The sequence below is a fragment of the Phoenix dactylifera genome, chromosome 18 (assembly GCF_051530095.1).
Source record: "Phoenix dactylifera cultivar Ajwa chromosome 18, Ajwa_hap1_PhDact_Kaust_v1.1, whole genome shotgun sequence".
In the NCBI taxonomy this organism is placed as follows: domain Eukaryota; kingdom Viridiplantae; phylum Streptophyta; class Magnoliopsida; order Arecales; family Arecaceae; genus Phoenix; species Phoenix dactylifera.
Genome location: NC_143207.1, coordinates 2839814 through 2858067, shown reverse-complemented (window position 1 = coordinate 2858067; position 18254 = coordinate 2839814). Strand labels below are relative to the sequence as shown.

The following is an 18254-nucleotide window of genomic DNA, read 5'->3' as shown; positions in this document are numbered from 1 at the left end:
GGTGGACGAGGTGTGGGAAGTTGATGTCCTTCGAAGATGGTCTATAAGAAATTTGCTTGTTAGAGAGTTTCCAGCGGGGGACCCTCCAATGTCTAAGTCAGGAAGAGAAGCAACAATATGGAAGGAAGAAACTTTCAGTAGTATGGTCTCTGTGAGTAACATTGCATGCGTACCTGAGGTTCCCTAGAGTGCCCCTTTATATTGGAAAGCTTGTTTTGTCTTTTACCCGGGCTGCGTGATGCACAATGATGGTTAGACAATGCAAAACTCAGATTGGAGAAGAATATGGTCCTTGGGTTCCCTTTATTGGAACTATGTTCTTATTTATTTTTGTTTCTAACTGGTCAGGGTGCAACGAGATGGCGATTTTTCGTATAGAAGAAAATAGATCCGCAGACCTATTGAGATACGAACCGATCGACCGCTATCTAAGAGAAGATAAGTAGTTCTTCTATCCATCGTTCAAGGGCAAGGGGAGAACATGTAGTGGCTTGCCTAGATCTCGTATTTTCCACGTAGCTCGTCGGTCAAACCGCTCTGTCTTTTAGAGTCTCTTTTTTTGGGGTGCTTTGGCCCTCTTTATATAGGTGTGGGAGTAGAAAATTGTAATCGCCTATGTTGCCGCTGTTCTGGACTGAGGTCGGAGCGCAGCTTGGATGGTCTTGAGGTCAGCAAGAACTGAGCTAGACGAGGTGTTGGAAGTTGATCTTCTTCGGAGATGGCCTACAAGAAGTCTGCTTGCCGGAGAGTTTTCCGCGGAAGACGCTTCGATGCCTAAGTCCGAATAAAGGCAACAATAGAAAGGAAGAATTTTAGCAGAGTGTGGTCTCTATGAGTAAAATTGCATGCGTATCTGAGGTCTCCCAGGCTGCCCTTTTATATAGGGGAGCTTGTTTTGTCGTTTACCTGGGCTGACGTGACGCACAATGAGGCCAGGCAACGGTCGGTAGTACGACCACGGCGGAGAAGCCAGTTCGCGTGGGCGGCATACGATACTGACCATGCGTCCAATGCAGAGTTGTCGGAACGGCGAGTTGCTGTCACGACGGCCCATTGCCAGGACTGTCAGTCCTTTTCGGCATGTTTTGATCGGCTCCTCGTTTGGGGATGAGTTGTTCACCTCAGTTTATACTGAGGTCGGTTCGGTCCAAGGTCGAGGCGTTCACTTGCCTCCCACTTCCGAGGACGAATTGCATTCCAGTTTGGGTGGCGGAAGTAATGTCGTCATTTCGACCGAGGACGGAGCTTTTGTCAGGGAGCCTTTAATGCGTCGGTGACGAAGGCGATGATGATGATGGCGGTGAAGAATGAAGTCCTTTTTCTTTTTGCTCGGGTAAATTGAGCTCATTGTACCTTTTATTTTGCCTGTACTATGTGGAGGTCAATGTGAAAGTTCTCAACTTAATGAAAACAAAGAATTTTCCAAGTACCCGATTTCGGTATTTGTCTTTGTTGTTTGCTTTTTGTGTTTGAGTTCAGGTCGTCGTTCCAAGCTTCGACCTTTTGTTACTGCTCTTTTTGTTCGGTTTTTGTCAAGGTCAAATGCATATGCAGAAAGACAATGAAAATAAAGAAATTTTTTGAAGTATCTGACTTTCGTTTTCATCCTTTCTATTACTTTTGCTTGAGTTCAGGTCGTTGCCCCAAGCTTTGATCCTTTGTGTAGTTCCTTTCGTTCAGGCTCTATTGAGCTCAATATATATACCAAAAGATAATGTAAGTAAAGGAATTCTCAAAGTACTTGACTTCGACCTTTACTTGTGTTTGACCACTTCTCAATCTGAGCTTGGGTTGTTGCGCCGAGCTCTTCCCCTTGGGGGGCTTCGGCTTGTCTTGGGCTTCTCGGTCGATCTTTCCAAAGTTTGGCTCTTGAGGAATTCTGAGTGAGCTCAACGGAGGGTGGTCGGTCCCTTTTTTGTTGGTCATCCTTGGAGTCTTGCTCCAAGGGCATCTCTGGAGTATACTTCTGGAGGCATCTATGGGTTTGGCTTCCAGAAAAAATTCGAGTAGGCTCGGTCTTCTGCTTGGGCCGTTTTTGACCTAAAGAGGTCGGTTGGCACGCCAAGCCTTCGGCACGGCGGTTGATTTTTCTGCTCGGGCCATTTTTGACCTAAAGAGGTTGGTTGACTCGCCGAGCCTTTGGCCTGGCGGCCGGTTCTCTTGCTCAGGCCATTTTCGACTTGAAGAGGTCGGTTGACTCGCCAAGCCTTCGGCGTGGCGGCCAGTTTTCCTGCTCGGGCCATTTTCAACCTGAAGAGGTTGGTTGACTCGCCAAGCCTTCTGCGCGGTGATCGGCCTTCTCATCTCTGGAGTATGCTCTTAGAGGCATTTCTGGGGTTGGCTTCTAAAGAAAATCTGAGTGGGCTCGACTTGAGCAGCTTCAGTGGGCTCCTTTGTTTCCAAGTGAGCTCGGCTTGAGGAGCTTCAGTGGGCTCCTTTGACTTGGCTTGAGGAGCTTCAGTGAGATCCTTTGATTTCGAGTGAGCTCGGCTTGAGGAGCTTTAATGGGCTCCTTTGATTTGGCTTGAGCTTCAGTAGTCTCCTTTGATTTGGCTTGAGGAGCTTCAGTGGGCTCCTTTGATTCCGAGTGAGCTTGACTTGAGGAGCTTCAATGGGCTCCTTTGACTTGGCTTGAGGAGCTTTAGTGGGCTCCTTTGATTTCGAATGAGCTCGGCTTGAGGAGCTTCAGTGGGCTCCTTTGACTTGGCTTGAGGAGCTTCAGTGGGCTCCTTTGATTCTGAGTGAGCTTGGCTTGAGGAGCTTCCGTGGGCTCCTTTGATTCAGCTTGAGGAGCTTCAGTAGGTTCCCTTGATTCCAAGTGAGCTCGGCTTGAGGGAGGCCCTAAGTTTCCTCGGGGGTCTCCTTTATTGGGGACCTAGGTGTCCTTGGGGTGCCCCAAGTTGAATACGGTTGCCATAGTCGTTCGATCTGAAAGACAAATACAACAAGAGGTTTTTTCTTGAAAATAAGTCTGGACTACAACGAGCGTTACTGATAATAGATACGAATGTGGGATCAGAGTGCTATCGAGTTGCTCCAATCTATGTGCTCTGTGGCCTCATGCCGACAATTCCTCCCTTCGTTTGATACTGCTGTAGCTGGGGCATGGCCCTTCCTCTAGCGCCAATCTATTGCCACATAATCCGGTCTGACTATGGAGGTTTGGAGGGTGCCAGTCTATCTGCAGAGAAATGCTGATCTTGGCCTTTTCACCTCGGTCTAGGATTTCATCTCGGGCTTGGACTTCACCTTGGCCTTGGGTTTCACCTCGGCCTTGGACTTCACCTACGCCTTGGACTTCACCTTGGCCTTGGGTTTTACCTCAGCCTTGGGTTTCACCTTGGTCTTTGGTGGCTCATAGATCTGCTAACCTGCCAAAAAAAAAGAGTAGAATAATGGATAATGGCTTGATGGCCTTTTATCATAAGAGCTTTGAGCTATGGGAGCCCATAGCTATGAGAGCTCCTGGTTACGAGAGCTCTGGCTACAAGAGTCCCTTTTTTTGCGGTGCTTTGGCCCTCTTTATATAGGTGTGGGAGTAGAAAGCTATAATCGCTTGTGTTGCTGCCGAGTCCTGGACTGAGGTCGGAGCGCAGCTTGGATGGCCTTGAGATCAGCAAGATCGAGGTGGATGACGTGTGGAAGTTGATCTCTTTCAGAGATGGCCTACAAAAGTCCGCTTGTTGGAGAGTTTCCGACGGAAGACCCTCTAATGCTTAAGTCTGGACAGAGAGGCAACAGTAGAAATGGAGAGTTTTAGCAGAGTGTGGTCTCAGTGAGTAATATTGCATGCGTACCTGAGGTCTTCCAGACTGCCCTTTTATATGGGGGAGCTTGTTTTGTCGTTTACCTGGGCTAATGTGACGCACAATGATGGCCTCGCAACGGTCGGTAGTACAATCATGGCAGAGGAGCCAGTTCACGTGGGCGGCGTATGGTACTGACCATGCGTCGAATGCAGAGATGTTGGAATGGCCAGTCGCTGTCACGATGGCCCATTGCCAGGATTGTTAGTCCTTGTCGGCACGTTTCGGTCGGCTCCTTGGCTGGGGCCGAAGTTCGCCTTGGTTTATACCGAGGTCGGCTCGGTCTGAGGTCGAGTTGTCTAATATTTTTTCCATCAGCTTCCAACCTTGAACTAATGTACACCAAATTTAAGTCGAGAGTAGCTTGCATGCTCTTAAATAAAATTCTAATTTTACCCTTATTGTATTTTATTTTATTTTATTTTAATTTTTTAATCTGAGATATATTTTTGAACTTAAAAAATTATAGGTTTAATGAAAGTTAAAGATTTTAGTCTCATTGGGTGGATTAGATCTATGACATATCATAAAATTATGCCAAAATTGAACCTCTTATTTTTCAATTTCTTCAGCATTCTTCAACATTAAAAAGAAAAAAAAAAGGAAGAAATGAGGTGGGGGAGAGCTACCTTACCTTGTTTGTGGTGGATCTGGCCTTTAATCGTTGAAACCACATATTTTTTGGCAGAAAGGAGGGGTTTTTGGAAAAAAAATAAGAAGGCTCGGGAGGCCTTCTCAAGCCTCTCTATTATTGGAAAGCCGGAGGGGGGGGGGGGGGGGGAAGATAGGTTCATATCTATGTGAAACGAGTGGTTTGCACCACTTCCCCTACAAATTGTCCAGTTCGGAGCGGTTTTCCTCATTTATGGAAAATTAGGCGTTCGGAGCAGGTTTCCTCATTTCTCGAAACTTAGGGTGGAACCGGGTGGTTTGGAGCGGTTCTCCACATTTCTCAAAAATTAGAGCCAAATGTCCCGGTTCCGCTTCGGTTCAGGGCGGTTCGGCATACCATGGCTTCTACTGTCCTATCAAGTTTGATGCTGCAAATTACGTTTGGGCTGGGTACAATATTTGTGGTTCTACTTGGTAATTGCTTGCCTTCATGGGTGTAGAGGTCATTAGTCCTTCCTTAGAATAGTACCTTTTCCGGTTTGCTGGTGATGAGGTGAGATAGGTGACCCTATTATAGTAGATAATAATTTGCTTTGCATGATAGTAAAGCTTTGCAAGGTACGTTGCCTTTTCATCTGCTAGAAAGTTGTGATAGAGAAGTAACACTATTTATCAATCATATAGTATTAGGAGGGAATGGAGTAATTAACTCTTTTATGTTTCTCCAAGCTTCAAAATGTTGTGGTCCATATGGCTTTCCATGACTGAGCCTAATTGACATGTTATATAAACTACTGTCATTAACTAAAGCCTTTTCTTTTCAATTATTGACGTATAAAGAGGATTGGAGGAATTGGGAGTCATTAGGTGCGAAATGGGATGAGGGGAGACAAATTGGGGTTTTTGACTTTTGATTTTAGTAAAGATATTGATCTTACCCATCCATTGATGCAATTGGATAGCTAGAAAAAATAAAATAAAATAAAATAGAGAACATATTACCTCTAAGTATAATATATAGAGATGAATTGGGCTTCGGTCAACTGAATTAGAAGTTGGATTCAGTCAGGTGAAACCAGAAGATGTGGGTTCAACACTAATGATCCAAACCCTTGAATGCGATCTACTATATCCAAACTGTCTATAAAATCAAAAATCATGTATTTTGGAGACTCGTAGGCTATGCCGTAGTGGTCACAAATGAGCATTATATCATGTTATTTAAAACTGTTCATTTATAACGACTTAATTCATAGGCTAGGGATCTCCAAGATACATGATCTTTGGTGTGGAGGCAGTTTATGGATAGTAAACCGTCATTATTCCAAATTATTGATGTCAGGCCGTGTCTTCCGATTTCATCTATTTGGAACCGACTTCTAAACTGGTCAATCCGATCCTAGTCTCCCTCAATAATAAAAATATTAATAGCAGCAACAACAACAACAATGTCATAGTTGTAAAAAGGTGCCTTTAAGGCAATAGGGCCTCTGTATTGCATGAGGTTCTGCGCACCAAAAAGATGCTCACTTGAAGAAAGCAAGGAGCTAGCATAGTAAAAGTTCAATAAATTAGAAATAACTACTATATGCATCTGAAAATATTGCAAGTATTTTAACGTTAGTTATTCAAGTTTCAACATTAAAAATCATAATTGCCTTGAACATTTGATGTCATGTTTCATGTCTTTCCCATATCATATTTTTAAACAAAAGTCAATAAAAATAAACCATTGGACATCTTTTAGTAGCTTCAAAATTAAAACATGATAGCAAGATATCACTTCCCAAAACATTTCTGATGTTTCTAAAATAACCCTTTTTTATGAGAACTCCTATTAGACCAAAATAACCCTTTACATAAAACTAACAAATTTTTAAAAGAATGTGCAAAAAGGGGATGGAAAGAAACTGCTGGACATTGGAGAGGTGCTTGCCCAAATACCTCTTGTTTGTCCCAGGCTAGGCTAGACATTGCCTTGGTAAACTTGTCTCACCTGGGATTGTTGAGGCGCTCAAGGGCTTCCTTGCCTTGGTTGAGTGCCTAGATCAGTGCCAAAAGCTTCTTTGACGATGCTGGTAAGTATTCAGGCTTCTTGTTGAGCTTAAGTCAGGCCATGAGCTGCCAGACCTGGTTTAAAAATCCTTAGGGTCTTAGTTCTTTGGCTTGACCTGCCCAAAATATGTAAAAATGTTGGTTGAAAAGCCTTGGCCAAATTGGCTTGATGAGCCTCAAGCTAGCCTTGCCTCATCTCTATCTTTGCATTGGAGGGTCACTCAAATAGGGACAAAAGTGAGCTTTTGTTGCATACTGACATATGATATGAAGACACTTTTACTTTGAAGAACTTGTCTGCTTATTTATGCATCATATTTTTGATTTGTTAATGTCTAGGTGATGGGTGTCCTATCATGCATGCTATGTTTATCAGTAGCAACATTCTTGTTGAAAATTTTAGCCCAAAAAGAGAAAGTTCGTTTTCAAAATGATTTACAATGCAAGAGCTGTATAAATGAGTTCATTATATTACCTAAATTCTTAAATATGTAATGCTGATAAACACAGATAATGTATATTTTATTAGTGTGAAAATACCAGATTGACTGTGGCTATATTGCATCTATTCCTTAAATGGTTGTGTATATTTTGTTCGAGTGCTTGACAATGTTAGGATTGTATTGTCTGTTGAATTTGAAAGAGTCTCTAAATGTCACAAGCTGCAATAATTGAAACTGTCATTCTGCACTTAATATTTTTCTTTTCTTGCTCATAAGAAGAAATGCATGGTATAACATTGGATTGGAAAATAGCATGCATTTCTGAAATTTATGGGGCTCCTTGTTATCTGATAATACATCCACATGGACATCATACGAACATATGTTTCTTACACCAAATACTACATATGCAGTAAGGCCAAGGAGAGGAAGAGGAAGCAGCCATTCTCAAACCTTCCTGATGGTTCTGGCTGGGGTGATCACATTCAGTTGCTTCAAATATATGAGAGCTGGGATCAAGCTGACTATGATCTGAATTGGTGTATGGATAATGACTTGCAGGTATCACTATAGCTTATTGTTTCACAGAGTTCAAACTCACAGTTTAAACAAATAACTCTTTTTAATTTCCATACTAATTTTTAGTTGATTTCCTACCAAAATCATATTGCAATTTAAAATAAGAAATGGAAAACAATGAAAATCATGATTTGAAGGTATTAGGATCAGTAAGTCATGATGATGCTGTATTTATCAGTTTTGCTGCCTTTTGACCATCAGTATCTGATAGCAGAGCTGATGCTGGATAGTCTGTCTCAGGTGGCCTGGTTGTGAAATTAGGTGTTTCAGTTTACTGTTGAAGCTTGTAGTTCATCTAAATACCTATTTCGCAAACAAAATTATCAGGACTAATTGCACATGATATTGATCCATAGTTATTCATGGATTCTCTTTAGGTTTTAAATTTTATATGGACAATATATCTCAAAACTTGAAACAATCACTATGCTCTTCTCTCGTCCTTTTCTTCACACTGCCACAATTTGAACTACATATTTCTTGCACAACTACAACTGCATTGTAATCCTTCCCTACCAATGACCACCTATGTTTCGTATAGCTGTGTTGATTAACACTACTTCTAGCAGCTCCTTTTTATTCTTTTAGCCAAGGAGAAGGATTCAATTTTTGTCATGTTAACTTTCCAAGTATCATATATATGCCTCCCCCTTTTTTTTTGGTACAATGGCTGCTCATCCTACTCTAATGTAGGTATAGCCAGCAGAATCAAGAGTGACAATCTGGTACAACGGTGAATGAGGGACCTCCTAATATGTCCTGGTACTGTTTGGGGCCCTGTCCGTCTTCCGATATACATGCACTGCCTGAAAGGCGCTGCAATCTCTCATCATCCGACAAATGTTGTAAAGTAGAGGACTCCCATTCTCTCCGCCCCTCCTTTCGTATTCAATCGATCATTGTGGCCGTCCCTCTCGAGGATGATGCGCCTCGCCCTCAACCTCCGTCTCGCATGGGAGATGCCTTCCCATGCTACCCTGAGCTCCTTCCTTATAGTTGTCAATCTATCGATGCTTCGCTCGCCCGCAACAATCATTTGTGAGTCATGACCCTTGATCACAAAACCCACATCTACTCTGTTTCCATCACTGGTAGCACTACAATTGAAGTTCACTTTAGGATGGTAGGGGGGTGGGGGCTCCCAAGAAACAAGGACGAGCCTGGGTACTATATCAGCAGAGCGGAGGTTCCAGATATCTCTGGCCATGCCAGATGAAGTCGCCGCAGTGGCCCTGGTAATCTCAGCAACTTGAAGGAAGGCTCTCTCCACAACGCTTCTCAATGGCTCCCGCCTGTCTTTGAAGACTTGAATGTTCCTGTCCAACTATATGTGATATGCCAAGTAGGCACATGTGATCCCCCACTCCCCCACTCCATCCTCGGGCTCTACATGGCCTCCCTTATCTAGCGTAGGAGGTCGTCAACAGATCGGATGGCCTAAGGCCAGGAAAAGACATCCCTGCTTCAGATCTATGCAGCCCGCGAGCATTCAAGCAAAACATAACTGATGGATTTCTCCACTTTCGAACGCCAACCACAACATGGAGTGATTCTAACGCCCCTTTTCGCCAACACACTTTTGGTTGGTAGACATCCCCATGCCACTTTTCATAGAAACAGGGCCACACGGGGATAAACACGCATCCTCCAAATTCATCTACCATCTATCTGCCTAGTAGCAACCCCTCTCATCACCTCCAATAAATCCATGGCACGCACCCTGGATCTGCCTGTGGCTGCCCAGACCAAACTGTTCGACACCTCCCCTATGGGTAATGGAATGGCCAAAACCCTCTCAGCCAACTGCTCCCCGACGACCTCCCTAATCAGGGACTCATGCCACCTGCTTCGACCCGGGACGATCAGATCGCTAATTATGCTGCCCTCCAACCTCGCTGAATCAACTAGGGTCGGTACTCGACAAAGCTGCTACTCAAATACTCAGCTATCCTCCAGGACACCAATGGATCCCCATCACCAACCGCCCATTGATAGCAGCGAGCACTATTAGTGCATAGGAACAGATCTCTCTCCAAATGAAGGAGCATCGATGCCTAACCTGAAAATCCGCCGCCACTGTGTGCACTCCATACTTGGCTCTTAGTAGGGCACTCCGCAGGCTATCGGGCTCCAATAGTCTCGCTACCGGCGCCTTCCGCCTCGCCACCAAGGACCGGATCCCTAGGCCATCCTGACAAACCGGCTGGCAGACCACCTCCCATGCCATCAAGTGAATGCCTCTTCTACCCTCCTGTCTGCCTCAAATAAATTTTTTGAACTGCTGCTCCATAGACCTTAAGAGCGATACTAGCATAATGGGGTTCGCTAACAGATCGACCAAGATCGAGCTAAGAACCGACCGCACCAAAGTTACCCTGCCCATCATCGACAGTGCTTCCATCTGCCACCCCTCAAGCCTGTCTGATGCTGAGCTCAACATCAGCACAATCACCACCTCGAAGGTGTGGACCTGTAATGAAAACTCCTAAGTACCTCATAGTGCCCTTCTATTCTCCCACTCCCAATATCTTCTTGATAGATGCCTTCACCTGCGGCTTGGTCTTCGGGCTAAAGCTGTTCGCCGACTTGGCTAGGTTAACCTGCTGACCAGATGCTGCACAATACTTTTCTAAAATTCTCCGTATAGCTCTCGCGCCTGCCTTGTGGCCTGCGTTAGAAGTAAACAATCATTAGCAAATAGTAGATGTGATATCTCAGTAGACGCCGCACCCAGGCTGTACGCCTCCAGGGCTTAGGTCTCTGCAGCATGCCGAAGAGCTTTGGACAACGCGTCTGAACACGATGAAGAGCAGTGGAGAGAGTGGCACCCTTGCCGCAGCCTGATAGAAGACTCAAAAAAGTTTGTAGGCGAGCCGTTAACCAATATGGCGAAGGAAGGAGACCTAACACACTTTATTACCCAGCCAATCTAGTCCTCGTGAAATCCAAAACTCACCAGCGAGCACTGCAAAAAATTCTAGCACATCTTGTCATAGGCCCTTTCCATGTCCAGCTTGATCCCTATGAGGCTGCTCCAGCTTGGGGCTTTTTGGAGATCATGCATAAATTCCTGTGCTATGAGAATATTGTCGGAGATGCTCCGACCCCCAACGAAGGCTTCCTGCTCCGGGCTGATGAGTCTTGGCAGGATACATCTCAATCTGGTCACTAGTACCTTCGCCATGGCTTTGTACAGAGTGGTGCACAGACTAATAGGTCGGTAGTGACTCGGCTCTGTGGCATCCTATCTCTTCGAAATCGGGGTGACGAACGTCCTTTTCTAGTATGCTGGCATTGCAGTTGTGCTAAAGAACTGCTGAATAGCCTCACCCACATTCTGTCTGATCAGTGGCTAGTACCTACTGAAGAAGATAGAGGGAAAAATCTAGTCTCGGGGCCTTATACTCATCTAGGGGACCAAAACGCCTTTTGAATTTCCTCAGCCATGATCGGCCTAGTCAGCGATGCATTCTCCTCTGAGACCCTGGTCGTTGGGGGCTGCACAACCTGCGGGCTCCCACTGCTCACCCAATTCGTCTATCTAGCACAATAGAACTGCTTAAAGATCCACCTGATGGCGTCCAGGTCCTCCAGACACTGACCATTAGCTCCCCCGGCGACTGATCCTGTTCCTCTGCCACCGGATGATCGTCGACTGATGGAAGAATCTGTTGCTCCGGTCCCCCTCCCTGATCCACTGTATCCTGGACTTCTGCTTCCATAGGACCTCATACTGTCGGAGAAGAGAATCATGCAGAGATAACTGGCTTCTGAGCTCCCCCAACTCCACTTCCGTCAATCCCCCCCTCTAGTCCTAGTGTTGCAGCTCAGCTATGACCTCCTCAACTGCCACCTTCCTAAAGATATTCCCCACCTCCCGATTCCACTGCCGCAGCTGTCGCTTGGTAATCTCCAGCTTGCGGGATACCCCGTACATAGCTTCCTCCCACACTGGCACCCTCCAGGCCTCCCGAACAACCTCCCATGATCTGGGATATGATAACTAGAACTTCTCGAATCTAAATGGACAATGATAAGGAGTTGGGGCTGAGGTACTCATCAGTATCAGACAGTGGTTCGAAGCGATGTAAGGCTTCTTTTGCCTGTGTAAGGATTTCTTTCTACCCTATTTACGTTTTATTTTGGTTTCTAATGCAAATTTTTGCTGATAAGTAGTCATTAGTAGGCAAGACTGCAATCTATCAAGAAGCCCTTCTAGGATTTTCTCTTTATATTGGCTGGGCTTGAGATTTAGTTCCGTAGTCTTGAGTTGGGCGCTTCTAAAGAAGCTAGTCAGCTCCATTGTATTTAACATCCTCAAGTCTCAAAATATATAAAATGATATGTTTATCTTTTGCTTCATGCCTTTTTCACTTATCCTTTATTAATGCATTTTTTATATACATAACTGTAGACTTCATATCAAGGTTTGCTGAATCGGTACCGGTCAACACTTGGTACGGTTCGGTACCGATTTGGCTGAACCGAACCGACCGAATCAGTACGGACCGACATGTCCTTTTTTTGTAGTTCTCTCTTTTTTCAAACTATTTCTATGAATTTAAGTCTAATGTGATTTTTTTTTTGATTTTTTTTGATTTTTTTTGATGTTTCTATGAATCCGGTTTATCCTAGATGATGCATCTTATTGTTTTAAAATGATACAAATTATAAAATGAACAACATAAAATATTTTTAAATCAAGACACAATTAATTACATACTTTTAAAATCCAACATACATATTGATATCTAAAATCGGATCGAGTGGCGATGCTTCTTGTAGATATCCGGATCAATATAATTAAGAGGCACATCAACCCACCTTTCTAGCCAAGCGGCGTTGTAGTCTTGTATGTTTATCTCATTAATTATGTAATAAGTACTACTAATTTTTCATAATTTTTTATATTAATTATATATTTTTAACAATTTTTAATTTCAAAAAATATTTATATATCGTAAATTCAGAAAAATATAATTTCTACCTCCGAAATTATTTCTGAATTATGTAATACGTACTACTAATTTTTTGTAATTTTTTGTATTAATTATATATTTTTAATAATTTTTAATTTCATAAAATGTTTATATATCGTAAATTCAGAAAAATATGATTTCTACCTCAGAAATTACTTCTGAAGTAGGTAATACGTACTACTAATTTTTTGTATTAATTATTTATTTTCAATTATTTTTTAAATTTAAAAATAACTTTTAGATATTAATATTTTAAAAAATAAATTTCAGCTCAGATCTATATAAAATCCAACATTGGATGCTACACATATTTTTATAGGCCCTCGGGCATGCATAAAGGCTATTTATTTTTTAATTTTTTTCAAATGTAAGCTTAGGCTACTGCGTATGATTGCATGGACACCAAATTTTTATAAAGAGTAGCTTGCATGCCTCTAAATATGTTTCTAATTTTACAGTTTTTTGTTTTTATTTTTAAAAATTTATCTTTTTTTAATTCAAAAATATATTTTAAATTTTTAAAAATTATATATAATTCAAAAATTAAAAAATTTTATATCAGCATATACATCGTCTATAGATTTACAACATATAAAAAAATCAAGCCCAAATCAAAAAAATTGGCATATCATCTCTTATTTTGCAATTTTTGAGGTATTTTTTCACGATCCCTCCCAAAAAAGGAAGAAGATAGGAGAAAAAAAATACAACTTATTTAGCCTTTGCTCTTACTTCTGATAGCCTGAATCGATGGTTTATGGATTTTTTGAAATGAGGAAGCCTTGGTTCTGTATGGACTGACCATTGAAAAGGCTTTCTTAGGCCTTTCCCTTTACTGGCATTCTACTTTTAAAGCCAATGCAGGCGTTGTGGCAATAATGCCACACTGCTTGACTCAGTGCGAACCGACTGGTTCGCATCGATCTGGATGGTTTTGTCCAGTTTCGTCCGGTTTCGGCTGGTTTCGGCCCAAAAAGACCGGTTCTGGCCGGTGCCATTGAGGTTCCAGCCCGTAGGGGGCCGGAACCATTTTTATATAGTGAATCTATTTGGTTTGGCACCGGGTCGGTTTGGTTCTACCTGAACCGGACGGTACGGCTCGGTTTGGTATACCTTGATTCATATTCTTGTAGTTTTTAAATAGCATTATGTATTAATTTTAAATAAATGTTATTTATAAGTTCCCTTATTTTTACAGTCAAAAAAAATTGCTAGGCCATTCAATTAGTTAGAATCAGCATATATATGCATTTAACATTATATTTTTGACTTTGTGGGTTGTTTTTTCCCAATAGTAAAAGATGCTATTCAACTTTGTATGGACTCTTTTGCAGATACGAAGCATGAAGTTCTGCAAGGATGTTAGGAAGCAATTATCTCAGATAATACAGAAGATTGCCAAAGGTCAGGATTCAATCTGTTACGGCTTTCTAACTGGAAAATATTTTATGCACGTATTACCTTCACAGAAAAGAATCTCTTTTCTTCTATCATTAAATAGCCTATGACTTAACAGCTGTGCCTGTTGGCATGTTTGGATAGATTTAATCTGTAATGTATAAGTTCAAGAATCCACTTACTCTACCAGGATATGAATTATCACCTAATCAACTAGACACCTGTGTTTCCAAGATCCTAAAATATATATTGCAGATTTATATAGGTAAAGGTTACTCGTTCCAATTAACTTCATATGCTTTTTGTGCATGGAGAACTGATGCCAACAAGCTCCAATAGTGAGAATGGATTTTCAGAATATTGCATCAAGTATTAGAGGGCACAAGATGATGTTAGCAACGCTTGTAGCATGTCAACCAATAAGGGAAACTAAAAGTTAAATGCAACCATTGCAACTGCCTGTTGATTAAATCACATGGGAATGATCCCATCAGATTAACATACACCAATGTCAAATTACAAGTTCTACTTGTATACAAGACTCCCTTATGCTGAAACAGGCTTGACCAGCTTATGAGAACATTTAGCTCTTTTGGTGAATTTTTGATGGATCTAATAGCCTGCTTGTGAGATGAGGATGTTGAGGAAGTGCCTCAAATGTGATTCAAATTTTTGTTCCAACATTATATATTTGCAATACGGAGTCTTATCTTGCATGTCAAGTTTGTGAAGTTTCCAAGAAGGGCTTGGTTGCTCGTCATGTGAGCAGTTACATGTGACATGACAAGAAAGTGAAGAGTTGAAATGGCACAAATAAATCCTCCTTTGGAAGATTTGCATACATTTCCATTTCAAAATTCCATAAGCCCTCATGTACAATGTTTACATATGGATATGCCCAAGAACTTTAATGAGTATAGTTCAACTATATATGATTGAAAATCCAAAATAAAAAATAGGCTGCCCGGTGCACGATGCAACCTCCATAGTGGGCTCTAGGGAGGGTTAGACATATGTAGCCTTATCTTGGTGTGCAGGGATGCTATTTTCGTGTTTCAAACTTGTGACATTTAGGTCACAATGGGGCAATCTTACCGTTGTGCCAACCTCTAGTTTGAAAGTACTAGTTGTAATTTACCTAGAAGATAATGTTAGGATGTTTTTATTTCTTGACTTTTGGTTTTGCAAATTTTAGGGCCAGTGGATGTACAATCAAGCTTAAAATATAAAAAGGGCGAAAAAGACTACCAAAAATTGAGGAGAGCTTTATGCAGGGGCTATGGGAATCAGCTGGCTGAGCGAATGTTGCATCACAATGGCTACCATACACTTGGTTACAGGTCACAACTTGTGCAGGTATTATTTTCTCTCCAGCACATGAATTGAGCCATCATATTTATACCATGCATAGGTGAAAAATACACTAAATAGATTCAATATACATGTTTTTGTAACAAAAGATTACCTTAATTCTTAGGAAGACTTATCAATTGTTTGATGAATACTATATCAAACAGGTGCATCTCGATTTAATGCGGAAGAGATTATCTTGTTTGAGATGTCCCTTATCTCTCTCCGCATTCTATAAATATTACAAGAGGGATAGTGCAAAAGATTTGCTTTCGGATGTCCTTGTATTAGCTGTCTCTTCCCCTCTCTCCACATTACCTCATGTTATGCTTGTTATTTTGGTTTTCTTTGGCTATTTTTTAAAACAGTTCTCAAGAACTTCCTTTTATAACTCAAATATGATGATCATTTCTTCTGTTATTTCATAAACCAGTATGTATATCTTCAAATAACATGCACAAGGGAGTACCAGTGGTTACCGATCCCTTTCGACTGTCTCCACACACACACACACCCTCACATATCTAGTTCATGGATTCGCGAAAATGTACAGAAGCTCTAGTTGCCCCTCCTATTCTATATGTATATGAACATATCTGTAATTCGATTTGAGTCGTGTGGGATGGTTTATTTAAAGCTATGCTCAACCAGTAGAATTTGAGTTCAACTAATTGATTCCAAACAAAGTGACATTATATAGGCCAGATTCAAAGCTAAATCCTTTTTTTTAATTTTTATTGGATATTTAGTTAGAGGAAGAAAAATTACTTGAGGAGCAAAATAAGATGCTGCTTTGGTGATGGATGTGATAATAAACTTATCAGCACCAATTTTCTGGTTTTTCCAACTTCTATTAATATATAAAAAGGAAATATTTTCTGGGTCAGACCTTGTGGTGAGGACTAAAAGTATTTCCTCTATAGTTGAACTTGGTTATGATATCTAGACATATAAAATAGCCAGTGCCTAGCCAGTCAAGCTGGCAATTGGTCTGTTCAAAACTGGACCAAGCGTCATCCTGTTAGATGTTACTTCCACATAATCCAAGCATTTGAGACCTCCACTCCTACCTTAGTTTCATACCAGATCTTGAGTAATCTAGTTCGTGTTTGTGACCTAAGAAGGATGATGATTCGCTAAACATTTACCAGACACTGATAGAATCTTATTGAGGATCTTATCACATCTTGGCAATTTATCAGAGATAAAATTGGGAGTTAAACCTTTGAAATTTCTTTGGCAAAAAATATGTCCACTTCATGTTCATATTCACAAGATTGTTTACTTCATTCTCCAACAAATTGAGCTCATGCTGTGGTTAATCCTTTTGTAGGTTTTTGCTTTTAGCTTATGTCCTTCGAATAACATGGTTACCACTTCAAAGTCTTGGTTTTATGTATTACCACTTTACATGGACAAATTTTCAGCATCCACTTTGCACCACATGGCTACATCTATGAAGTGAGAGAAATTTTACCTGTAGGGGCTTTTACACAATCTTGCAGGTACATCCATCCTCAGTTCTAGAAGCTGATGAAGATGGGCAGTTGCCAGACTATGTCGTGTACCATGAACTCATAAATACCTCGCGCCCTTTCATGAGAAATGTATGTGCAGTTGAAATGTCATGGGTTCTGCCCATGTTAAAGAAACTAGAGAAAATGGACACCAACAGACTAAGGTAATGAAAACTGAAAATCCTAGAATAGAAATGGAGATTTGGGGACTAACTATTTACATCTAATATTCCTTGTTCTGTTATTCAGCCTGTTAACTTGTTTTCTAAGCAGAGTAAGATTGATTTATTTGCATCAATATCTTGCACCTTTTTGGAGATAAACTACCTTGACAAACCAATGCCAACATTTTTTAACATTGATAATGTTTGAATGATCCAGTGGTGGTGCTGGCGTTTCAAAGGTGTGTGAACCCATGAAGGAAAAACTAATGAACTCATCCACGAAAGAGGCAAATGATAGCAAAAAACCTGACTCTGTGGATAGTAAAATTCGGGCAGCTCGTGAGCGATATCTTGCTCGAAAAGCAAAGAAATAGCAACTGTATCCTTCTTGGCAAAAGGAAACCTTTTGTTTTTTTATAATTCTGTATTTTCTTTTATTACTTTTAAGGTGCTAAAAATAGTTGCATTCATTTTTTTTTGCGAGAAAGTGAGAATGTTTATATTGAAGTTATAGGAGAAATTCACAGTTAATAACCTTAATTTCAATGCACTAAGCAATCATACGTTTGTAAAACTGAACCAAGTTTATAATGGACAGTAATATTCTTTTCAATATTGGGAATCCCTCTTAAATGGTAACGTCTGCATTTATTTTTTATTTTTTGATGATAAAAAAAGTGAAAGATCCCCAAATGGACCTTGGCCATCTTGTGGATCAGCATCCCATACTCTATGAGGGTCGCCTGGATCTAGCATTTTGCCAACCAGTCTGCACGCTGATTGGCCTCATGGCAAATATGTGGAACCTTGCTTTAGTATCTCTATTAAATGGGGATAAATGAGCAACAATCAGTCTAGTGCCTATTTAGTGGTTCTTTGCATGATCATAGCCGCCCAATTGACATGTTTTTGAGTTTCTGAACATTCATGGAACTTAACGGTTGAAGGACTGTCTGTTGGGGGAAATATTGGATACTTCAATCTTGGGCCAGACTTGTCTCCTCGACTTCGGATGTCAATCAAGAAAAATGACCTTAGCCCCAGTCGAGCAATGGATCATTTGAAGTGAGGGACCTCAAGAAAAATGACCTTAGCCCCAGTCGAGCAATGGATCATTTGAAGTGAGGGACCTCGACTCTAATCGAAAAGTTATCAATCGAGAAGAATAATCAACATGTGTTGATAAGGACTGATAGTTCTGGCAGTCTGCAGTTGCAGTAGCACCACAATCTGCACCATATTGTGTTGTTGCCCATCTACGCGAATTGGCACCCATGCTTTGACTGTACTACTGATTGTTGTCTAACGATCAATGGATGCTACATTATCTGGCATAACGATAAAATAGGTT

The 18254-nt window shown here is 41.3% G+C and overlaps 1 protein-coding gene across 10 annotated transcripts in view; it reads left to right on the top strand.

Annotated features, from left to right (window-relative positions):
• LOC103719076 (RNA helicase family protein) overlaps positions 1 to 17516 on the top strand; it is a 65858-nt gene extending 48342 nt beyond the window's left edge. For 7 of the 10 annotated variants that reach the window (XM_008808148.5, XM_088714158.2, XM_017845708.5 and 4 more), the window contains 5 exons: positions 7330 to 7477; positions 13809 to 13878; positions 15068 to 15228; positions 16728 to 16903; positions 17121 to 17516. In XM_008808148.5, coding sequence (XP_008806370.3) covers positions 7330 to 7477; positions 13809 to 13878; positions 15068 to 15228; positions 16728 to 16903; positions 17121 to 17277 — 712 coding nt within the window. In that variant the 3' untranslated portion in view covers positions 17278 to 17516. The remainder of the gene's footprint in view (positions 1 to 7329; positions 7478 to 13808; positions 13879 to 15067; positions 15229 to 16727; positions 16904 to 17120) is intronic. The other 3 variants (XM_088714161.2, XM_088714162.2, XM_026809251.4) reach the window with 2 other exon arrangements.
• Positions 17517 to 18254: the final 738 nt, after the last annotated feature.